Below are 25,921 nucleotides of genomic sequence, written 5' to 3'. Positions count from 1 at the left end.
GAGCTCCTTGAAGACAGGGGCTGTGCAGCCTTGTTCATTGTTTTATTCTTACTTTATTTCATAAATATTATCCCTTTTCTTGCTCCCTTGATAGAGATCTCGATTAGTTTTAAACTATACAAGGAACTATACTGAGACAGCTTTAGTTCTGACTATGCTCTCTTCCTCTCTCCTTTTCTTTGTGAAGTTAGAGACTTGAAGGTATACCAGGATGCAGATTACACTCCATCTCTGGGTTTAGATTTAACCTAAACCCAGAATATATGTAGGAATATAGAAAAATATATTTATTTCTTAGTTAAATTTTAGCATATATAACTACAAATAAATTTATTTCAATATTATAGTTGTTTGTATTTTAACATTTTTAATGTAATCAAATAATGCACGGTGTTCCAGATTTTAAAAGGAAGTCTGAATAGATACATTGAGCTTTAAAGATGAAGAGAAACACGTTTCTTCACCAGGGGAAAAAAAAATGTGTTCCTTGTGTAAAAACTTGCATGGCAAAGTAACTTCATCTACAGACATAGAAACAACTCACTAACAGATTTATAAAAACAAGTTTCCTACAATCTGTTGGTCTTTATACTGTAAAACTTAACGTCCTGGAATCACCTCAGTCTTGTAGCTTTTTTCTCATTTCATTTTATATACCTGTCATCCTCAGATAAATGAAAGGATGTAAGAACTAAAGAAAGTAGATGTAAAGGAAAAATAAAATCAGGAAAATGATTTTTAAGAAATGAAATCAAAGGCAGGGGAGAAGCAAATTGATAATTTATTATAAAAGAAAAAATTTACTTCAAATTATTACTTTGTTTAGCTTTTATGATATATTTTCTTTTTAAAATTATTTAGAGAATATGTCTGCTTTGGTATTGAGGTAGATAGAAGCTGCCTTTGGAAATGAAAGCTTTTGCTTTGGTTTTTAAAAACCATTATTTTTCCTTTATTGAGAGAATTCACTGAATTTATTTTTCTGTTGCAATCTGCAATGTATTTTCTTTCAGAGTGTACATAATATGTATGGGAATACAAACAAAATGTCATCTTTATTCCCATGGCAGCCTCATTCTATATTTTGCAAACATTTAGGTTGACTGAATTTCCACCTTTTGTCATTATGCCTTTTCTCTTGTTTTTTGCAATTTCAGTAGAACTCAAATTCCTTTTTTTATTTATTATTACAATAGAAATGTTTTTCTAATAAATTATGGTACAGGTTTAGGGTGTAAATTTTTGGGGGTATGTGTGAGTGAATTGCATAATAAATTCAGTTCAGCAGGTATATAATAGTTGTTTAGGCATTAATGAGTAAAAGATACAAAAAATAGATAATTTTCAGTTATTGGAAGCATTACCATTTAGTCATAATATAAGTCACTTAATTATTTCATAATTAGCATACTTGACTGCATTTTGCTGCCACAGCAATACCTAGCAGCATTCTGCAACCCAGGTAAGACTTCACGGGTGGACAGTATCTCGAGAGCACTGGTAAATCTCGTTCTAAGTTTTCAGATCCAGAAATTTGATTTTATCAGTACATCCAGTATTGCTCAGAATCTGAAGTATCTATTAAGATTAATCAATCCAGGCCGGGCGCGGTGGCTCAAGCCTGTAATCCCGCACTTTGGGAGGCCGAGACGGGTGGATCACGAGGTCAGGAGATCGAGACCATCCTGGCTAACACGGTGAAACCCCGTCTCTACTAAGAAATACAAAAAACTAGCCGGGCAAGGTGGTGGGCGCCTGTAGTCCCAGCTACTCGGGAGGCTGAGGCCGGAGAATGGCGTGAACCCGGGAGGCGGAGCTTGCAGTGAGCTGAGATCCGGCCACTGCACTCCAGCCTGGGCTACAGAGCGAGACTCCGTCTCAAAAAAAAAAAAAAAAAAAGATTAATCAATCCTACAAAAAGTTGATTAGTAAGTGAGAATCCATGAAAATACACCTTATAATATAATAAAAGGTAGACCATTCTGGCAGCCTGAACACTCAAGATCTCTTCCTATCTAAATTTAACCTGAAGCCCAGGCTAATGATCACAGAGTTGATTGCTAAGTAGAGCCATAGGAGTATGGATTGAATGGTTTGAAAATGTTTTATGCCAATTTTGACAAAAGATTAATTTTCTCTACCCCACAGGAGATACCACCTTATATATTGATTAATGATAACTAACATCTGTTTAATTATTAGTAATAATTGATACATTTCTGGCACTGTGCTAAATGCTTTACATTTTATTGTGTTTAATTCTCAAACCGTCCTATAGGTATGAGTATTATTCCCATTTTCCAAAAGAGGAATTTGAGGCTTGCAGAGATCAAGCCACATAACCAGGATCACACAAGTAGTAAGCACTGTAGCTGGGATTCAGCCCAGGTAGTTGGACTCCCATGTCCACAGCCAGTTGAACTGTCTCCTTTTAGTGACTGAATTACTGATATGCTTTAGACACAGTATCTGGCTCTTAGAAATTTCTAGATAAAAAAATTAATAGATATTCCAGATTTTGAGCAACTGTGGATGCACTGATAAAATCAAATTTCTGGATCTAAAAACTTAGAATGTGATACACTGAGGTTCTCAAGGTACTGTCCACCTGTGAGGTCTTACCTAGGTTGCAGAATGCTTTTAGGTGTTGCTGTGGCAGCAACATACAGTCAAGTATGCTGATAAATAATTAAATGATTTATATTATGACTAAGTGGTAATGCTCCCAATAACTGAGAATTATCTATTTTTTTTCAGTTCTCTTTTTTCCTAAACTCCGTGTTGATTATGACCATTTTTCACTAGCTTTGTACTAGGCTGATGATACATGCTGGCTAACTCCTAATTGGACCTGAGTATTTTTTTTTTTTTTTTTGAGACGGAATCTCATGCTGACACCCAGGCTGGAGTGCAGTGGCGCAATCTTGGCACTACATCCTCCACCTCCCGGGTTCAAGCGATTCTTCTGCCTCAGTAGCTGGGACTACAGGTGCGTGCCACCACGCACAGCTAATTTTTGTATTTTTAGTAGAGTCAGAGTTTCACCACGTTGGCCCAGGATGGTCCCGGTCTCTTGACCTCGTGATCCTCCTGCCTCGGCCTCCCAAAGTGCTGGGATTACAAGGCGGGAGCCACCACACCCAGCTGGACTTGAGTATTTTTAGTGTCTCCTTAGCAGCAAATTTTCAAATTGTCCATAATACGTCGACTTTTACTAGTTTCTCTTTCAAAATGATCTTTTCTTAGCCCTCGTACCATGAATTGTACAGAGTTCCTTTCTGTAGCTCCTTCAATACTAGTCATATATTTTATCATTTAGTAGTGTTTACTATTTAATATTAGATTTCATCTGATACAAATAATATGGGAACGATATTTATGGCTATTATTATTTATAGAGATAATTATATATTGCAGTTAACTCAGCATGTGTCTTTTACACCTGTTAGTGTTCTAGTATAGAATTTTATTATTCTTTTGATTGAAGAGCAAGTTTTTCTTGAGACAGATAATCTGTGAGCCCTCAGGAGTTTCACAGTGCCATTTGTTTGGGCAAGTTAGATTTACCTTGAACATGTCATTAAGTCTCTTTTATTGGAAACAGAGACAACGGCAGGATAATGGATAAAGAAACTTCCAAATGCTGATTTAGGTTATTAGAAGATTAACATCTGAGTGTTTTGAAAACAGTCAATACTTTATTTAGTGAAATTATGAATACTTCCTTATTTTATTGTATTTCTTTTAGGAGGTGATACGATCCTGTGCTGCAAAAGTAAGTAGTTTTTATTACCAAGAACATAACTTTAAAGGTATAGTGATGCTCCAAAGAACTGGAATGCACCATTCATAGAGTTTGGAACCTTTATGAAAGTTAATCTGATGTGTACTTTCGTTATTGGAGCTCAGGTTTATCAAAGAATTACAATGCTGGAACCTGATAATTCAGTAAGGGTGATCATTTAGCAAGTAGCTTCACATTTTTAAAGATTTAAGAATACTAAGTGATTGAGATACTTTCAGTAAGGGATCAACAAGGTCATGCCATTTTCTGAGAAAAATTTTATATGATGTTTAATTTGTATAAGACACCAGTCAATATAGTTCCAGTAGGTATATGCTGAGTAAACTGTATAAGCATTGAAATGCATGTAAGGTGTACATAAATGATTTATTGTACTGATAATGCTCTTTTTCATTTACAAGTCTTTCACGTTTCTTTTCTCATTTAACTATACTGTATAATAATCCTGAGAGATGGATTAGATATAATTGTTATTCCAATTTTAGAAAGGAGGAAACTGAGGTTTATTCAGGTTGAGTGATTTGCCCAAGGTCCCAAGTTAGTCTAAAAATGGTAGTGTACAAAAAGACTCTCGATTAGTAAACAGTTTCAACTAGATTGTATCTTAGATGCTTTCAACATAGCAGCTGTCCTCCTTTTACAAGCAAGGTTATTTTATGTATAACTTTTAACTTAGGTGTTGGGAAAATAAATTAAGGAGTTGGAATGGCAACATGTGTTCATCCTTCCCTCTTCTTCTGTCCACTCCCAAAATTCAGTTGAATAATTAGACATCTATTCATTTAACAAATATAATTATATATCACAAAGAAAAGGTAAAACATCCAGAATGAAAGAATTAGAATGGTGTTAGTATATTTAGAGACTGTTTCATATAATGTCAGTGCAATGGAAATTTTTTTTTTTTTTTTTTTTTTTTTTTTTTTTTTTTTTTTTTTTTTTTGAGACGGAGTCTCGCGCTGTGTCACCCAGGCTGGAGTGCAGTGGCGCGATCTCGGCTCACTGCAAGCTCCGCCTCCCAGGTTCAGGCCATTCTCCTGCCTCAGCCTCCGAGTAGCTGGGACTACAGGCGCCCGCCACCACGCCCGGCTAGTTTTTTGTATTTTTAGTAGAGACGGGGTTTCACCATGTTAGCCAGGATGGTCTCGATCTCCTGACCTCGTGATCCGCCCGCCTCGGCCTCCCAAAGTGCTGGGATTACAGGCTTGAGCCACCGCGCCCGGCCTACTTTTTTTTTTTTAATGAGATGACATAGTAGTTTAGTTACTGAGAACTATATTAACATATGGTCTTAATTGACTTTTTCACCGAATTTGCTACCTCTTTGCTCTAAACCAAGATATACTGTTTATTATCACTGTTTAAAAGCAGAAAATAGAAAAAAAAATTTATAAACATGTAAATAATGAATCAGATAAAGGGCATGTAACCAGAGCCCAGTATTGTCTTATACAGAACATCAAAAGGAAAATTTTAAATACTTGCACAGTAGAACTTCTCTGTATGGTTTTCATTATTTAAACAAAAAAAATGTGAAAGGGGCTCTTTTAATATAGTAATGTTTGTATGCCATAAATTATCATTTTGTTAATTTACAGATTACACTTTTGAAGTGAATTAGAAATCAGACTGTCAATTTCTCCAAAATAGATCACATTTTATTGTGCTTTTTGAAAGTAATGAAAAAGATAAATGATTGATTCATTAATAATGAAAAAAAGATAGATTTTTTTTCTGAAATGAATTCTGATTTACAAGATGAATTTACTTATAAACATTTCAAGCTTTTTCAGTGGACTGTTTGTTTTCCTACAAGAGCTATAGTTAAAATGTTGTGTTTATTATGCATTTCGTTTCTGTGAGACTGGTAGTGTGCATTCAGATAATCATACTAGGTTTTGTATGTTATAGAACATTGTATTTACATACAGAAATTTTCCTTGTTATTTTAATGATATGTTTAAACAGTATCCTAAGAGTAAGGTGTTTTGATGCAATGGAAACTATTTCACATGGCAAGTTAGGTTACAGCTGTGTTATCTGTGTCACCATGATGTATATAAACACGAGTAGTACAGGTGTTTTCTGTGTATCTCTGAAAACGAAGTACCTGCTATTTCACTAAAATGCTAGAGAAATGTGAATGTGAAACATTTTTACTCTTCCTTAATTGAACCAGTCAAGGAGTCATTTTTATTTCTTGCATTTCTTTGCGTAAGAAATGCATAAGACCACTCTAAGTTATTAATAATGTTAGTTCCATGGTAAACTTTAGTAAGGCTGATTTATTTTCATATAGCTGTGTTCTAATTGCTATTACATTTTTTCCTTGATGAAAATGATTCTCTTTTGTAAACTTTACAAACTAACCATGTACGTGATTACCACTCCTTTTGACCTATCATGTGTCCTGGTTTGTATAATAAGCAAATATTTCTCATCCAGTTTTTGCATCAGTAATCCAGGAAATTACACTGTAGTTTCTGATTTGTTTTCCTAATACAGGTCAACAAAGATCTCTCATTTACTTCACCACCAGCAGTCTCCTCACAACAGTCTAAGTTAAAGCAGTCAAACATGCTGACCGCTCAAGAGATTCTACATCAGTTTGGTTTCACTCAGACCGGTGAGCCCCTTTCTTACTTTGACAGTTCTTTTAAATGTTCAGATAGATGCTCGTTTTGTTGATGAATATCACTTATTTCTTTAGAAATAAAGCTCATAATGGTTGGTTTTCACACTCGACAAATTCTATTCTAGCATCTTTTTTGACCTTAAAAGCACCAAGGTTATTTCAAAAGTAAGTTTGAATTTGGTAACAGTAGATACACTGAACCTATGTGCTGTTAACAGATAATAATTTAAAACTAGCAAAACACGTGAGTTTTAAACCTGTATGATGTTAAGTCTGATTCAGTTTCCCAGTTAAAGAACTCATCATAGATGGATAATCCCATGTTATAATTCATTTCAAGGAAAGCCAAGGTAAAGTACATTTTGGCAGAAATAGGATGTAACCTGTAGCGATGTCACATCCCATTAAATGGCAAATTAACAAAATATGCAAAAAAGCTTGTTAGAAAACTATACTGAATCACTGTCAACTATACAATTGTTTTGACTAATGTTTTAAATGAGTTTCATTAAGGTTTTTAAAGGATATCAAAGGAAAAACATCTAAGTGAGAAATGTTTGTGGTATTGAAAGATGACTTTTTCTTTTCATTAGCTGTATGTTTTTGACAGTATTTTTTCTACTACTGAATTTTTAGAAAGGTAAGAAAGCTGAAAATAACAAAACAATTATCTTTTACAAAAATTATATGAAAAAAATTTGAGTATGAGAAGATCAACATGATTTACTTAGAAATTTGAGGACAATATATACCACTTTTTTACCTTGAAAGTATTAGGAACTTACATATACAAGTTATTTTAATATTGCTGTATAGGTTACATATTATAGTGAGAAAATACTTGGATTCACAACTCTTATGCTCAACCCTGGCTGTGCCTTTTATAACCATTATTACCTGCAAACCTTAGGCTCTTCATTTAAAAACTGAAAATGATATTTACATTATATATTGTTGAAGTTTAAATGACATTACACATATGAAAACACTGTAAGCATAAGGTACTATATGAATATAACATTTATATTGTAAACATGACGAATATGTGTAAGCTAACTTTGAACTACTTTGAAATCTAATTTCAAGTCACTATAATAATTAGTAACAATTATCTCAAACCTTAGAAATGTTTAATTTGTAGTGTTCCAGATATCTGCCAGAAACTAAAGTGATAGTGTTGGCCATTGTTATTTCCAGTGGAGCTGCATCATATACTACCTCTTTAGATTGTTCTTTTCACCCTAAATAGATACTTGGCTTGGCTTCAGACCTTGTCATTTTTATAACTAGGAGGGAGGGAAGCTCTCTCCACCACTCTGTCCCTACCAACTGTCTGGGAACAAACTTTTCATTCCACAATTCAGGATTAAAAGCTTAGAAGGTAAATATCTGATTGAGTTAATATATTGTTTAAAATTCATTTAAGCAGTATCTTATGTCTGTCTGCCAGCAAGGTATAGATAATAAATACAAAAACTTTTTTTCATTTTTTATAAAGGGAAAGAGCAGAGGGAATAGGTAGGAATGCCTTTGAAATGGGAAGAAAGATTACCACTGAGACAAATTAAAGGGGAAGAGGGATATGATAAAGGCAAGCCTTTCAAACTTCATGATTATACATAGGATTGGCTCCATTTCACTTCAGTTTCCATGGCCATGTAGACCATAAGAGGGATATTTATATCCCTGCACATACTATCTCAGAAGCATGACGATTAAGCCATTTGGTTACTAATATGCCTAACCGCATTTTAAGGCATAGCTTTCTTAGAAATGTCATTGAGATATCACTGAACAGAAAAGTTACAAAAGCGTAATATGTGGTCAATCTCAAAATGGCCAAATTAATCTCTTTTATTAAGAAGCCAGTATTTATGGAAAAAAATCCTGCCTTTGGAACCAGGTGAGCTGGTGTTCAGATCTAACTCTATTTCCAAATGTGGAGTCTTGAGCAGTTTCTTCAGGCCAGAGTTTTCTCATCCCTCCAAATAAGTGAGGGCTCTCTGGCTTTGGTGAGTTTCTGTCTTAAAAAATCTGTGATTCTATTCAGCGTTCAAATCAGTTTGTAAAGTGATTAAATAATTAAGTGTTGATTGTAAAAATAATCTATTAGAATCTGAAATACATAACTACGAAAACAAATCATGTAAATAGAATGTTTAAAAATAAAAATCTCACTGAAAACCTATCTGAAATATGCAAGTCACATCTGTCGATGTTTGCCTTTGGACAGTATAAAAGAAAGCTATTTACACAGAGCTAGTAAGTATGAGCCCAGTAGCACTCATGCTAGGAGACGTAAGAGTAAAGGTTGATTTTATATATATGTAAGTGGGTTTACATGCTGCAGTGCTAGACTCTGAAGTGGGTTTATGTTCCGTTGTAACTTTTATTGATCTCATGCAAGATGAGTTCTAGGTAATGGAGACTACTAGAAAAGTAAGCATTTCTCTCTTCTTTGGTTTGTATTCCTCACAATTTCTAGAATACTTCATTTATTCATTCTAAAATCATTTTAAGTGACCACTTTGTTTAAAGCCCTCTATTTAGCATGTGGAGTAAATGTTACAGTTTCTGCCTTCAGGAACCTCTAGTCTGGCTAGGGAGACAAGTAAGTATGCACCAAATTAAGTCAGAATATGACAGGTTCTGAAATCACAGTGTAAACAAAGTCACCAGAATAAAGAGGGATAGGAGAGCTAAAACATTCTCAAACTTTATATGTTCAAATAGAACTCTTGGGGTTTTTTGCCCCAAAAACCCTTCCTTCCACCTCCACTTCCCCTACTACCAAGTCTTCCTAATCCCAGTACTCCACAGCACCATTCACACAGTTGTTTAGGGATAACTAGGAGCCATTCATGATTACTCCTTTTCTCTCGACTTCCCTCTTTCCCACTTGCCCATGCTGTATTTGGAGTTCAGCCAATCTTTCTCCCCAGCTACAAAATCCCATTGCAGTAGTCCCTGTACCTACTGCAGTAGCCCTGAATAAAGTCTTTCTTACTGTGCTTTAACAAGTATCATTGAATAATTTTTTTCTTTAACAGTACTTAGAAGAGAGCTTGGTATGGCGAGGGAGTGGTTTGAGTCTTGGTTTAACTGGGAAAGGTGAGATGAATGTGTTTAAGGTGAACTAAGTTTGCAGAGGTAGATTGGGTCAAATCATACCACACTGAGGAATTCACATTTTATTCTCTAGATCAGGGGTCCCAACCGCCTACACACACCCCCAGGTGCACAGCAGGAGGTGAGTGGTGGAGCTGGGAGCATTACCGCATGAACTCTGCCTCCTGTCAGATCAGCGACATCATTAGATTCTATTATGAACTGCGCATGTAGGGATCTAGGTTGTGAGCTCCTTATGAGAATCTAATGCCTGATCTGAGGTGGAATAGTTTTATCCCAAAACCATTCACCTTTCCTCATCCCCTGCCCCCAGTCCATGGAAAAATGATCTTCCATGAACCTGTTCCCTGGTGCCAAAAAGGTTGGGGACTGCTGCTCTAGGTAAAAGAATTATCCAAGGAATAGATATGAAAGGGATTCTAAAATGTATTTTTTTCTTTGAATACAGCTGGCATCTGTATGAGGAATAGGTTACTTGTATCCAGAAAAGCTAGATACAATTCCTATGAGATGCTTATTTTAAGAACTGTTCATTAAGCTATTAGTCTAAGTTCTTAACAAATCAGATAATCCTATAAAAATTAAAACTATAGCATCTTCCCTGAGTAATTTTTATAAGAAAAAATATAATTTTAACATTTTTGTTAAATTTTAGGGCATAGCCCATCTAAATGCCTCACCATGTAGTAAGCATCTTATATTGTATATCAAAACTGTTTCCATACTTTTCTAGTGTAATAAAGAAAATCTATAAAACAATAACAGCAACTTGCATTTGTATGAAAATTTATAAAGTGCTTTCATATATATCCTTATTTGATCATCAACAAAACTCTCTGAAAAGTAGAGTAAACATGAAAATCATGGGGAGTGAAATCATTTTAGAGCTCCTGAGACCTTAAAACTTTTATTACTCAATTTCTGTACAGTGAAACTGAGAATCAGAGAGGCTGACATGTTAGAATTCTCATAGCTAGTGGCAGTCATGTCTAGCTCAGTACTTCTCATCCTCACCATACCTAACTGCCTATTCCTGGACGATGGTACATGTTTAGGGAGGTGAAGTGGGCTCCCTGCTCCCAGCCCTCAGGGAGACTGTCTAGAGCCACTCCTTCATTCGTTGTCCTGCCACATTGCCAAGTGGGCCCTCTGGCTATGAGTATTACCTTCTTTTTTTACTAGCTTTAGAGTTCTAAGATATATTGGAAAGTAATAATATAAGCAGTATAACTATTTGGAAAAGGTGGGGTTTTTGAGACTGAGGTGTCAAGGAGGACATCCTATTTCCTGAGGATTAATGAACTTATATCTTTCTTTGACCTTTAAATATAATTCTGTTTGTCAGTTGTTAGATTTTTTTAAGGTTTGATTTCCAGTAATTATGGTATGTAGTCTCCAGTCAAATCAACAGGCTCTGTACAGAGAAGTTTTATTCTGTGTTATTTTATCTGAATCCAGATCACACTCAACCATCTCAAGAGTCCCTGCTATAGAACAGGGGTGTCCAATCTTTTGGCTTCCTGGGGTCACATTGGAAGAAGACTTGTCTTGCGCAGCACATAAGATACACTAATACTAACGATTGCTGATGAGTTTAAAAACAACAACAACAACACAAAAAAAATCTCATAGTATTTTAAGAAAGTTTATGAATTTATGTTGAACCGCATTCAGAGTCATCACACGGCCCGTGAGTTGGACAAGCTTGCTATAGAACTAAGTTTTAAAATGTGGATTATTCAGTAATAAAAATCAATCACTGTTGTGGGTAGACAGGGGAGAGAAATCAGCAGGAAGTGTTACTACTGGCAATGGGGAGAGAAATCAGCAGGAAGTGTTACTACTGGCAATGGGGAGAGAAATCAGCAGGAAGTGTTACTACTGGCAATGGGGTAGTTGTATCATCTTTGCATGTTTATATTTTGAAAGACAGCATATTTCATTTTATGGACTTTGTATATATTTTCACAGCATTGCTCTAAATTAAATTTAATTCATATTAAATAGATAAATTGAGTCAAACAAAAGAAAATGAATCATTTTATTAATACGACTTTATTCATACACTCTTCATATTATCTTTATTAATTGTAAACTTATAGTGTGGTGATAGGGATGACATGATTTTTTAAAACTATCGATAGCTTCTGCCTTCTCCAAATTTTATTTGTGTTCTCCGTTAGACCCTGTAAAACTATGTTAAACTTGATAACCAACCATTTAATCTAATATTTTGCCATGTCCTATTTTCATTCACAGTGAAAATATTTGATTTAAACAAAATCATAAAGTTAGTCAGTGACTGGTATTGGTTAAGAGATCTGTCAAACTAACTCTTGTGCTTCTACATGTTGAATAATATTTGAAGAACTGTTTTGTTTTTTTTTTTTTTTGAGACAGAGTCTTGCTGTATCGCCCAGACTGGAGTGCGGTGGCACAATCTGAGCTCACTGCAAGCTCCACCTCCCGGGTTCACACCATTCTGCCTCAGCCTCCCGTGTAGCTGGAACTACAGGCACCCGCCACCACGCCTGGCTAATTTTTTGTATTTTTTAGTAGAGACGGGGTTTCACCGTGTTAGCCAGGATGGTCTTGATCTCCTGACCTCGTGATCCGCCCGCCTCGGCCTCCCAGAGTGCTGGGATTACAGGCGTGAGCCACTGCACCTGGCCATATTTTGTGTTTTTTAACACAAAGCTTCGCTCTTGTCACCCAGGCTGGAGTGCACTGGCACGATCTCAGTTCACTGCAACCTCCACCTCCCGGATTCCAATGATTCTCCTGCCTCAGCCTCCCAAGTAGCTTGGATTACAGGCACCCACCACCACACCCAGCTAATTTTTGTATTTTTAGTAGAGATAGGGTTTCACCATGTTGGCCAGGATGGTCTTGATCTCCTGACCTTGTGATCCGCCCACCTTGGCCTCCCAAAGTGCTGGGATTACAGGCATGAGCCACCGCACCTGCTTGAAGAACTGCATTTTTTCATTCATTTTGTGTGTCTTTGAAAGTATATACTTATATTCCCTTGACTAACTCTGAAAATTGAGAGTTATTTTTCCAGTTAAATTTTTTATTGTTTTTAAGATTTTAGTATATTAAAGTTTTAACTTTTTATAGAGAAATGTAAAACTTTTTAGACAACTAAAATGTGAAATGAATCCTGGATCATAATTTCACCAGAGATTCTGTGATATTCTTGTATAAGCTATTGTAGAAGGTAGATTACATCTAAGCTGGAAACATGATGATTCTTGTATTTCAAAGAAAAACATTTTGGCAAAAATTAGTATTTAGAATGACTCTCAATAAACACAGCTGATGGTAAAAGGGGGTTTCCATTTTAAGGAAGGTAAAATGAGCTTCAAAGACTTTCTCATCTCATCAGAATTGGCAGGTCTTTCTGTTAGTATTACTTCATGAACTTTAAACTGTTAATTGAAAAAGAATGTTTGATTTAATTCTGGTTTCAAACTTCCATAATTCCAGTATTTCAGGTGGTAAGATAGGTGAAAGGCATTAATTCACTATTGTAGGTTAATAGGTAATCTACAAAATTAACTGATTTCTATAGACACATGCCCTGAAATGTGTTTTTTGGCACTAAAAATAATCAAAAATGTTTTTATTGTGCAGTTTTTAATGGCAAGAATTTGTTTTCCAGTCACTTTGCTGAATTCAATACATGTATATTATGGTGGAAAAAGCACTAGACTCAGGGTCAGCCAGCCAGAAGAAATGAGCCTGACCTGGGATCCCAGCACTTCCTAACTGTTTTGTTAGGTAGTTCGCTTTCTCTCTTTGAATAAATGTCTCCACGTTTCCTACTTCATAGAATTGTCAGAATCAACACAATACGTTTAATACTTTGAAACTCATAAAATATTGGGAGAATAAACAGTATGAAGTTATGGGAGACTTTTTTGAATTTTTTGTTTTTTAGTTTGAAATTATGCAATTTGTTTTGTTGCCAAAAGAATGGAAGATATCTTATTTTAAGACATGACTTAATAAAATTTGTTAAGTGATGATTATAGGAAAAAGAACATGTCAAAGAGACAAATAATGGATATAACATTTTTAGAAGCATGCCAAAAAAGACATTAAGATGAAGTAATTTCAAGAAGAAAGTTGTCAAGCATCTTAAACTTGAATAATCCACTAGAACACTTAACTTTCCAAACTTTAGCTTTCTATGTACCATAGATGGCTAAGTACCATCCTTAACCCATCTTTGTCATGTAGTGAGATAACATTGAGATTTTCAGATGATTAAAATCAAAATACTCTGTCATCTGTGTAATCTGGCCAAAATCGATAGGGCATGGGTTCGGTGGGGGACAATCCTTTATTCCACAGATGTTAAAATAGAGCAAAAGTAACAACAGAACTCCATTTGCTAGCCTCTATTTCTCTTAGAATTTGACCATCCCTAAGATCATAATCCCCAGAGACATCAGAAAATCTTGAGGTACTTCATGTAATTCCATTTTGCAACCTGTAGTTTTTCCTCCCTTAAGAAAATGCTTTTCAGCCAGGTGCTGTGTCTCATGCCTGTAATCCCAGCACTTTTGGGAGGCTGAGGCAGGAGATACTTGAGCGCAGGAGTTTGAGACCAACTTGGGCAACATGATGAAGCTCTGTCTACAAAAAATACAAAATAGTTAGCCAAGTGTAGTGGCATGTGCCTATAGTCCCAGCTGCTCAAGAGGCTGAGATGGGAGGATCACTTGACCCCTGGAGATTGAGACAGAGCAAGAATCTGTCTCAAAAAAAAAAAAAAGAGAGAGAAAAGAAAAGGCCAGGAGGGGTGGCTCACGCCTTATAATCTCAGCACTTTGGGAGGCCAAGGTGGGCCAATCACCTGAGGTCAGGAGTTCAAGACCCGCCTGGCCAACATGGTGAACCCCGTCTCTACTAAAATTACAAAAATTAGCCGGGTGTGGTGGTGGGCACCTGTAATCCCAGCTACTCAGGAGGCTTAGGAGAATTGCTTGAACCTGGGAGGCAGAGGTTGCAGTGAGCCGAGATCACGCCACTGCACTCCAGCCTGGGAGCACAGCGAGACTCCGTCTCAAAAAAAAAAAAAAAAAAGAGAAAGAAAAAACACTTTTATATAGTATATAACATCAAAATGGGAGAAAGGGTGCTTTTGGGTTTTTTTGTTTGTTTGTTTTTTTACCAAAAATGTTTTGTTACAATTGTTTATTGACAGAAGCACTGATATGTGGAGGAATGAGCTTCGGATTAGGAATTAACACCAAATTTCTAATTCAGCCTTTATCACTCAGAAACCACTTGATGTTTTCAACTTCTGAACTGCTTGCAGTAGGCCAGATGATATGTTTAGTGCTAGTTGTTCAGATTAAAAATTATAGACCCTGCCTTCAAGAGTCGATAGTTTTTTGTTAGAAGTAGACAGTTATTCACTGCAGTGTGATCAGTGTTCTCCCATTGGTAAATGCTATAACATCATAAAAATGGTAAAAAAATTTGTGAATATGTTAAAGCCTAACTCAGACTTACGTGTCTGGGGTAAGTTAAGGAAGAATTTAAAGACACTGATTTCTGAATCGACTTTTAAAAGAATCAGTCCGCCTTTAAAAGAGGAGGGCTGTGGACTCTAGGGTTGAGGAGAGGGAACAGCTTCTGAAGTTTTTCATATGTAAAATGGAGGTTCTGATGCTTCATTTCCTGCTTTTCAAAAATGCTGTTACAGTGATCTAATGTGATAACAAGCACTATGAAGTCACTTTTTAAGTGCATAAGCAACCAAATGTAGGTTATTACTATTACCTTTAATTTCTCTAGCATTAATTCAGCAAAGATAGCTTAATTTGAAAAAAAAAAAAAGAGTTATGATAAAAATGAAGACAACAGGATGAAAACTTATGTATGTCACGGAGGTGGTCAGACTTCCTTAATCATCTGAATTCTGTTCCATCTAATCTACTGAGGACCAAGAATTACTCCTAAAGCTAATGTTGATTTCATTTCATACCCTTTCTCTAGCCTCCAATCAACACAAAAATCTTGGAGGTGTGACAGTTGCCATATTTGGATTTTTCTGTTAATCCCATGGATTTTTCCTTTAGCATGACTATTTTATATTCTCCTTCCACAAATCCTTCGTTTGTTAGGATTTCTTATTGTTATGATTGGATTCTCTAAAATTGATATTTGATCGGTACATTGAAGTATAAGGAGTCATTTTAATATCCTGTATCAGTATTATACTAAGTAACTATGCAATGATCTGAAGTAGATTAACTATACTTAATCTACTAAATATTAAAACTTATTCCTCACTTGAAGACCAGGTGTGGTGGCTCACGCCTGTTTAACAGCACTTTGGGAGGCCGAGGCGGGTGGATCACTTGAGGTCAGGAGTTCAAGGCAGGTGGATCACTTGAGGTCAGTTCAAGACCAGCCTGACCAACATGGTGAAACCCCTTTCTACTAAAAATACAAAAATTAGCCGGGCACAGTGGCAGGTGTCTGTAATCCCAGCTACTCGGCGAGGCTGAGGTGTAAGAATCACTTGAACCCAGGAGGCAGAGGTTGCAGTAAGCTGAGATTGTGCCACTGCACTCCAGCCTGGGCGACAGAGTGAGACTCCATCTCAAAAACAAACAAACAAACAAAACTTACTCATCACTTGTGATGAAAGCCCTGTATCTTTAATGATAAATGCCACTTGAACCTGTGTTTCTAAACATGTTAATAATTTAAAATAGGCTTTCATACTTGTCATTTCTTAATTTAAGAATCATTTTTATTAACTCTAGTGAATATTAATGTTCTTAATGAATGGTTCTTCATGTACAGGGATATGCAGTTAGTGTCCCTGTTGGGATATTAAATTTCTCCTAATGCTGTCTGAGGGGAGAATGTGAATGCAAACTTTGCTTATTTAAATTAACAGAGTCAAATGAGTGTGAATCTGCTCACTGTTTCCTAGCCATTTATTTTGTAAGAAGCTATTTTGTATGATATTTATATGACACATATGGTTCCAGTCTCATAATTTCAACTTTTTTCCCTATCTGTTAAAAATAGAAAACTTAGTGTAAGCTTTTCTTCTGTCAGTCACATTTATTTGCAAATTGATGTATTTCATTTAAAAACCTTCTAAATTCAGTTATCAAAGAATATTGTAGCATTTTCCTCATAGATAAATTTTAAAAGTGAAATAATTATATCAACAATGAAAAATAAAAAGCAAGCAATGGAAGACCATGAACTACAGGAAATTAAAATGAGATCTTATTGAGTTAATGAATATGAAAACTACGTAATTTAATACTACCATAGCCAAAGTATGAGCTAGATCATTTAATTTTAATTTTATAGAATTCTGATGTTTACCTTTTCCAAAGCTTTCCCGTTGATATATGATAACTTCTTAATTTAAAGACTTAGAGAAGTTATTTGCATATAGCATCTTTTTAAAAAAGATCAAATGTAAAACTTTTGAGAGTTTAGGCACAATTGGACAGAGCTGTTGTATGGCTCTGAAATATACAATCTAATTTCAGGAAAGATACTCAGCCTCAAACTTATGTGGTAAAATATGTAAGCTATTTACATGTGTAACAGAAATATAATCATTGCCAGGAGTTCCCTGAAAGAAGTGTCTATATGCGTCTATATTTCAGTCTTCTGTCTCATTTCATGTCCTATATGTTTTGTTTTGTTTTGTTTTTTCTTGTATTGTTGTTTTCTGGCTGCCATTATACCTTCCTAAATCAATCGATGTTTCCTCTGTGTTCAGTTTTTTTTTTTTTAAATCTGTTTATGTATCCTGTGTTTTTCTTTCATGCCAATGGTTTTTCCTTATATATCTGATGATCTTTAGTGTCTCTTTAAAAATAAAGAACTGGGTACAAATATGATTTCTTCTTCTGTTCTGAGAATGGCTCTACAATCTCACTGTTTTCTTCACCTAAGCAGAAAGTATATTGAAAACTTCATATACATGGCTAGCACAAATTAACTGGCAGCTTATGTTTAGGGTAAACAAGTAAAGTGAATGGGCCCACATGATACTGTCATGCAAGTTGCCAAAATGAGTATAACTGGGACAGCATATCCACACTAAGAAGGCTACATGCTTCCCAGATGGTTCATGCTATTATTTTTAGAGACAATTCCACTGTGGTTTGTTTTGTTTTTGTTTTTGTTTTGTGGCGGACTGTTAATGCTGGGCATCCTTCATTTTCTGGGGATTTCACAGCCTGTTTAGCTTAGGTATTGTACAAATGAATCTTCTGTTACTTCTCCTGGTTTTCATTCAGGTTTTCCCCCTTCCAAATATGCTGATTCCAAATTCACAGATTTCATAGTCAGATGGCTTCTGTATCTACTACAACTCTCCAACAGTGTATTCAGACAAATGTTTCTAATCGTTTTCCGTCTTCTATAAATTTGTTGAAATCTCTAATCTCTTCTTCTCAAGCTCAAAAGGGACCTTTTCATTGCTAATTCTAGTGGTCAATTCTTTGTTCTTATCTTCACCTATCAGCAGCATTTGACACATCTGATCACTTCTAAATACATGATTTCTGGGATACCACATTCTCTTGGTTTTCCTCTTATCTCTTTAGGCACTCTTCGTTGTCCTTTGCTAATTCTTCCTCTTTTCTTCCATGTCTTATAAGATTGTTTCACTGCAATTTGACCCTGTTTTATTCCCTGTATATGCCCACTCCCTTAGTGATCTCATGACTTTAAATAAAACTCATATGTCAGTGATTTTCAAATGTTTTATCTTCAACCCATACCTCTTTTCTGAACTGTAGATGTACACAGCCCATTATGGTAGCTAGAGGCTGGCATAACATAGGAACTAAATTTTTAATTTTATTTCATTTTAATTAATTTACTTTTTAGGGGGTGGGGGGGATAGAGTCTTGCTCTGTCACCCAGACAGGAGTGCAGTGGTGTGATCGCAAATCGCTGCAACCTTTGTCCCCCAGGTTCAAGTGATTCTCCTGCCTCAGCCTCCCAAGTAGCTGGGACTACAGGTGCCCGCCACCACGCCTGGCTAATTTTCTTATTTTTACTAGAGACGGGGTTTCACCATGGTGCGCAGGCTGGTGTTGAACTCCTGACCTCGGGTGATCCGCCCACCTCAGCCTCCCAAAGTGCTGGGATTATAGGCGTGAGCTACCATGCCTGGCCAATTTACATTTTAAAAACCACATCTGGCCAGTAGGTACCATATGGGCCAGTGCTGGTTTATAAAATCCACTTCATTATCTGACTCCCAACAAATCAGGTGTTACAATATAAAGAATAGATTACCAGTTAAAAAACCAAATACAAGTAACACATTTAATAATAAAACTTGCCTAAATGTTGAAGATTTTGTGGTGGGATTTCATCATCATGATTTTGAAGATGTTATTAATAAGCAATTTTGGTTAACTTGAATAGGGACTCTAGAAGTGTCTAATTTTTCCTATTTAAATAAATATGTGAGATTCTGTTAGCACTTAGCCAGAGGTCAGAGGCATTTGTATTTAGATCCAGATTCTGTTGCTTAATGCTGCGACTTGAGCAAGTTATTATTTCATCTCAGTGACGTGTAGTTTGAAAATAGAGGACAGGAAAATGTTTACTACAAGTGAAAGTTTTTAAATACCAAAATTTGTTTGTCTTAGTGCAACAGGAATAATAGATTGTATCTTTATAACTATATTCAGAACTACTTTAATCATTGAACCTTTTAATTTTAAATTTATCTAACTTCCCACTAAATTTTAGAATGGGAAAGCACTGTGTTCTTAGAACTAAACCTAGTAAATGTCTTATGTTAAAATCTGTATTCCTGTGGTACATATGTATTATTTCTAAATATAACTTTTAGGCATATTGTTGAAAACATTTCAATAAGTGGTTTTTATTATATAAAGTAGAAGACTTAAAAGGTTTCAACTACTTTATTGGAACATAATTTATACTGTGGTGAAAGTAGTAAATGTTTTGCAACTCACTGCTTTGCCTCTAGGGTAAAGGGAGCTCAGTAATCAGTTTACTCAAAGGTGAGAATTGAAGGAAGAATTACAACAATGCCATATGGCTGCAACAGGTGAGAGGGTTGGTTATAAAATAGCTCAATTATTATGACCAGGCGTAACTTTTTTTTTTATAGTTTGAGAATATGACTACATTAATATAGTTTACTATCAACCATAAAATGCATTTTATAATTTTGTAATCTCAAATCGAAATGGACAGTTCAATATTTAAGATAATTGGTCATACAAAATGTTGTAAAATATATTTCCAAATATGTAGATTTTAAAATATGTTTTTCTATAACTTTTTTTTTTTTTCTGATAATACACTTAATACATGCCTTTGAAGAAAATGAGTATTCTGTTCTGGCTGAGCAAGATGGCTCACACCTGTAATCCCAACACTTTGGGACGCCGAGGCAGGTGATCGCTTGAGCCTAGGAATTCATGACCAACCTGGGCCACATAGTGGGACCCTGTCTCTTTAAAAAAAAAAAAAAAAAAAAATTTTTAATTATCCGGGAGTGGCAGCACATGCCTGTGGTCCCAGCCACTCAGAAGGTTGAGGCAGAGGGGGATCGATTGAACCCAGGAGATTGAGGCTACAGTGAACCATGATCCTGCCACTCCATTCTAGCCTGGGTGACAGAGCAAGACCCTACGTCCAAAAAAAAAAAAAAAAGGAAGGAGGGAAGGAGGCAATGGACGGAGGGAGGGAGGAAGGCAGGAAGGAAGGAAGGAATCATAATTTTAAGCCATCTTTAGTTCTTCACTATTATGGTGTATATTTATATATACAAAATGTTGGACACATTTCTGATAATGAAAAGTATTTTAATTCGCGGTTAAAATAAAAGGTCTTTTTCTCCAATTTATTAATATATACTCAGTGTCCCATATTTCACATCAGTGTTCATTTCAGCCATTATATTCTGTGATTCTGTGGTAAATGATCCAATTTTTAAAAAACAATTTTTTTTTTTTTTTTTTAACTAACTTTGCTTAGGATGGGCACTGCCTGGAACCATGCAAGCAGCTCTTCGTGTTTCCTCCTCTGGGGGAGAAATGAAATAGCATTTGTATCACAAAAAAAAAACAAATTATTTTCTTTGTAAATCCCTATGTCTCAAAGTAACTTTTTAAAAAATAAAATCTGTGACGAGAAATTTTTAGTTTTTAAACATTTTAGTTTGTGTCTACTGAAAGCTCTGGAAATTCAGAAGAAGGAGGCTATCTAATTAAGCTCTCATTTACTCTTAGGTCATAATCTTACTTACTTTAGTCATTTACTCTTAGTCAGGTCATAATCTGCTAAAACTATGCTCAGAATAGCCCTAAGGTTTCCCTTACAGAAGTGAAGTGCATACTTTTGCATTTTGTGGTTTAGTCAGTTTGGTCTGGATAGTGAACAGTCTGTGATATCATAGAATTTACTGGTAATGTTTTCTGGAAATGAATATCGTCACTTATTGAAGACATTAACTAACAATGGAAATTAGGTTTAGGAACCAGACCTTCTGGTAACGATAGAGACTTAGAGATAATGTTGTTTTGTATTTTCTAGAATTTTAAATGCACATTTTAAAGAAGCCTTTTCCTTGAATGAAAAGTGAATGAAAATGTAAAGAATCACTGTGGTGTTCTTAGTCAGCAACTTGCCTACCAGTGTGAGAGCAAAGGTATTGAGAAATATGGAAAGTGACAAATGACTATATGCGTGACTGGTCATTTTTTTTTTAAATAACGTAAGAGATTTTTGTGTTATAAATGGTTAATAAGTAAAAAGTGGAACATTGTTCTTACTTCAGACAATTTACTTTTTTCAGAACATTGTTCTTCAGACAATTTACTTTTTTCCTCAACTTTCTCTAAGAAAGCATTCAACTGTAATTCATAAGGAATAAAAGTTAAGAACGATTCCTGACTGGTTTCCATCCTTTTTTTGAGAAGAACCAGAAATACTACATTTTAATAGAAGTACTCTAATGAAAACTGTTATTCAATTTAAAAAATAAAAACGTTTTTAATATTTTCAAAAATTAATTGAAGCAATTCATCAAGCATTGTTTATGGAGAGCCTACGGTATGACAGAGACTCTGCCAGGCACTGTGAGAAATGGAAGATGAAAGCCCTCAGAGGCTTTCCAGTCTATCTGGGGAGTCCAGCAGGCAAAGAAATAGTTATAATATGATGGTGGTAAATTCAACAGGGCATTCATATAAAACACTGTGGCAGTGCAGACAGGGGAGTAAAGCCAATTACATGTATCATCCTTATAAAGTGGACGTAGTTTTATGGCACTGTTTAGAAGTTTATCTTGCCCATGAAATATACAACAATATCATCTATTTAGGAGTTCTCTAAATGATAGCTTAGAACTCGGAATCTGGATTTTGTTGCTGGCCTTTTGTAAGGCTCATGTGTCACAAGTCATATAATGACCTTAATTAATTAATATGCTTTTTTCAAATCTGTCTCCCAAGGATCTTGCAATATTCTGAGAATAAGTGAGTTTATACTTGTAAAGGACTCCAGTTTATTTCATATTAATGTCTATGTGGTTGCGTTTGTATATCATATCAATGTCTATGTGGGTGTGTTTGTATGTGTATGTGTTATTGTATATACTTGCCACTTTTTTAAAAAGAATCAAGTCTTTTACATCTCATTGCTGTTAAATTTGTCTGAGAAATATAGAGCATGAACAGGTGTTTTGTTTTGGCCAACTCAGAATCAGTGAAGCTTGTTTTTTTATGGGAGTCCTCTTTTCCTTTTTTTCCCTCCTTTGTTAGTGACATTATGAGGCATAATGTTATCTCAGTCTTTTTAGTCTGATTTTGAAGTGAAGATTTAATGAAGAGTTGAAAGTAAAACACTTTAAAAGCAAATGTAAAAGGCAGTTATAAATGCACCTATAACAGGCAAATTAATGTACTTAATGTTCACTGAACTACTATAGGGAAAAAATTAATAACAATAAGCATATTTTTTTAAATGACTTCTCTTTGCTTTGGATATGGAAAACTTTTTCTAAATCATCATGCTTATGTTCAAAGTTTAAATTTAAAAGTTTTCCCTAGAATTTAAAATGTCTGTTTTATGGAAAGACCTGGAAAAATGGGTTCACACCATCTCACATTCTCAATACCACACCAATATAATAGACCAAAAAAATGTTTTCCATCATTAAATCCCTTCTTGTTTTAACTTTGTACTTTTGGGGGGGTTTTATTTTACTTAAAAAGATGTTTAATTTTTACACATGCAGGTACTGGGAGTGCAAGATCATTTATACAGTCAGTAAGTACCCAGTGCATACTTACAGTGTCCCAGGCACTTTTATACGTGCTCTGAAGGTATCAGTGAATAAAACTGGTAAAACTTCTCATCTTTGTGTAGCTTACCTTCTAGTGGAGAATGACATGAAGCAAATGTAGTCTGATTATTCCTCAGTATCTGGGGAATTGGTTTCAGGACCCCTTGTAGATAGCAAGGTCCTTGGGTGCTCAAGTCCCTAATATAAAATGGACAGTATTTGGATATGACCTATGTACATCCTCCTATATACTTTAAATCATCTCTAGATTACTTATAATACCTAATACATTGTAAATGCTGTGTAAATAGTTGTTGTCCTATATTGTGTAGGGAATAATGACAAGAAAAAGACTGTGTATTCAGTACAGATGCATTTCTTTTCTGAATAGTTTCAATCCATGGCTAGTTGAATGCATGGATGCAGAACCCATAGATACAGAGGGCTGCTAAATAAAAACAGTATAATGACAAAGCAGGGAAGGGAGTTGTACCTGAGGAGTAGGGTTAGGTTGCTGTTTAAATGTTTAAATGGGGTGGTCAAGGAAAGCTTCACAAGGTAACTGAGAATTAAGCAAAATTTAGATGAAGAAGAGAGAAAGGGAGGGAGGAAGAGAAGAAGGGAGGAAGGGAAGAAGGGAGGAAGGAGGGAGGGAAGGAAGGGAGAAGGGAGGAAGAGAGGAATGGGGAGGGAGGGACGGAGAGGGGGAAGCGGGGGAGGAGGGAGGGAAGGAAGGGAGGGAGCTTGGAAAAAAGGAAGCTAGGAAAAAAAGGAAGCAAGGAAAGAAGCTAGGAAACTGAGTTGTTTGGGAGAATAGCATCCCCATCCAAGATCCTGGAACAGGATTGTACTTGATATGCAGTTTGAACAGCAAAGAGGTCAGTATAGCTGGATTGGAGGGAACAAGGAGGAAAGTAGAAGACAGTAAATCCAGAGAGGTAGCAGCGGGCCCAGATTGTACAGAACCTTGTAGAAATGAAGTGCAGAACTCAGCCCCATCCCTAGCACTGCTAGTATTCACTGGAGACCTATTTTTAAAAAGGTAGGTAGATGGGATTGCATAGTTTGATATTTGCTGTAAAAGGAATGAACGAAGTGTACTAGAGAGTGCAGATGATGTAGTAACAAATTCTGTGTTAGAGAAGATAATAAGACCTCATAGAGAAGACAGTATGTGAACTAATTGTAAGACGAGAAGAATCATAAAATGTGTTAGGGCATTCCAGGTAGGAAGGCCAGTTAAAAGGTGATCTAATAATTGAGGTAGGAGAAGGGGGTTGCAGTAAGAGAGTGGAGATGTTAAATCATTAACATGGAGGTCTAGAATGTGAGCGAAAAGAAAACAAGTAGAATTTGAGGGTGCCAGAGGCTTTTAATTTAGGTGAATGAGTGGGTAGCAATCCATAAATGAAAATAGGAAATATAGGAATATTGAGAAGAAGATAATGAATTGTATTTTGGATATATTGAGTTTGAAATGCCTACAAGATATTACGGCATTTCTGAAACACAATATCTAATAGCTTGCTCATTCATTTGAACCTCATTTATTAAATATCCTACTGTGAGTCAAGCCCTGTGCTAGGAACTATACAGTGTATTTTGGAATACAGGCTTAGAGTATAAGTACAGATGAAGGAGTCATTGGTATATGTGTGGTATTTGAGCCCATGGGAGCTAATGAGATAAGCTGGAAGAGGCTATTTAGTGAAAAAAAACTAAGAACTATTAGGAGTGACTATGAGGTGGATAACTTGAATGTTTGTTACCCAAAAAGGCAGTAAAGAAAAAAAGGAGGAAACAAGAAAATACAAGAAGCTTCTTTTGTATTTTTTTTTTAATTCTGCAGTATAACAAATCTGAGTAAAAAGGAAATGCTGAAATTATAAATTTACCTTTCTTATCCTTGTTATATTTGTACTTTTGATTTTCAGTCCATAACATATTGTTAAATCTATATGTTAATCTATTGTCAATCTACTTTCCATCTATAATATTATTGTTATAATATTAATGTTAAAGACAGATATTAAGTTATATTTTAAGGATTGAACACACAGAATTGAAGTTTGTTGGCTCTGCCAGTGTAATTTATTAGGAACAAACCGTACTAGCCTCAGGATATCTAGAGCATGTCGCAAAGGATATGATTTGAACAGACTCCAGTCCATATTAGAGTTTACTGAGGAAATTTATCAAATACTAAAAACTGTAGGCAACTCTTTATGGTTTTAGGTAGAAATTAGTATAGTTGGTATTTGATTATTGTTTAGCACAATTATTTGGGCATTAGTTTAGAAGTCTGTTAAATCTCTGCTAACTTTATGTATTCATTTTATCAGTGAATTTTATTTTTGACTAATATATGGAAATAAATAATACGGATTATTAAAGACTGGCATAGCCCAGGAAGGTCTTCCCAGAGATGTGAGTTGCAAATAACTGCTCCAAAATCACGTATCTAACAATTATCAGAGCCAGTCTTGTAATACATGCAAAATGGCCCCAGAGTCAGGACGTATACTAGTAAATTATCCCTTGAAATATATTTTTTTCTAGTTGTAAAGGAACAAATACTAATCATGGAGAATTATAAATAACTGATACCTCTGATTTGGGACAGTAATTTTCCCAGAAAATTATTATTTTTCAATAAACATAGTAAATTTATTGAGTAGAGCAATCAACATGTAGAATATAAATATGTAATATTTTTTCATTCATGCATTAATTTTTTAGCTTTCTCTTATTTTTAGGAAGGTGATCTAATAAACCAGAGTTGAGAAGGAGTGCTTTGTTTTCTAATTGCTTTTAATAATGCTGAGACATTTTTAAAGTAAGAACTTTGGCTGGGCTCGGTGGTTCATGTACCTGGTACTTTGGGAGATTGGGGCAGGAAGATTGCTTGAGGCCAGGAATTCAAGACAAGCCTGGGCAACATAGTGAGACCCATTACTACAAAAAAATTAAAAAATTAGCTGAGTGTGGTGGTACATGCCTGTAGTCCCACTAC

General features: G+C 35.4%; 1 protein-coding gene across 3 annotated transcripts in view; it reads left to right on the top strand.

Annotated features, from left to right (window-relative positions):
- AHI1 (Abelson helper integration site 1) overlaps positions 1-25,921 on the top strand; it is a 209,378-nt gene that overhangs the window by 89,701 nt on the left and 93,756 nt on the right. For 2 of the 3 annotated variants that reach the window (XM_025383909.1, XM_025383908.1), the window contains 2 exons: positions 3,749-3,775; positions 6,311-6,431. In XM_025383909.1, the coding sequence (XP_025239694.1) occupies positions 3,749-3,775; positions 6,311-6,431 (148 nt within the window). Of the gene's footprint in view, positions 1-3,748; positions 3,776-6,310; positions 6,432-13,219; positions 13,481-25,921 lie in introns of those variants that run through there. The other variant, XM_025383910.1, reaches the window with a different exon arrangement.

The sequence above is a fragment of the Theropithecus gelada genome, chromosome 4 (assembly GCF_003255815.1).
Source record: "Theropithecus gelada isolate Dixy chromosome 4, Tgel_1.0, whole genome shotgun sequence".
NCBI classification, from domain to species: domain Eukaryota; kingdom Metazoa; phylum Chordata; class Mammalia; order Primates; family Cercopithecidae; genus Theropithecus; species Theropithecus gelada.
The sequence above is the reverse complement of the archived record's forward strand: the minus strand, read 5'-3'. Positions and strand labels throughout refer to the sequence as shown.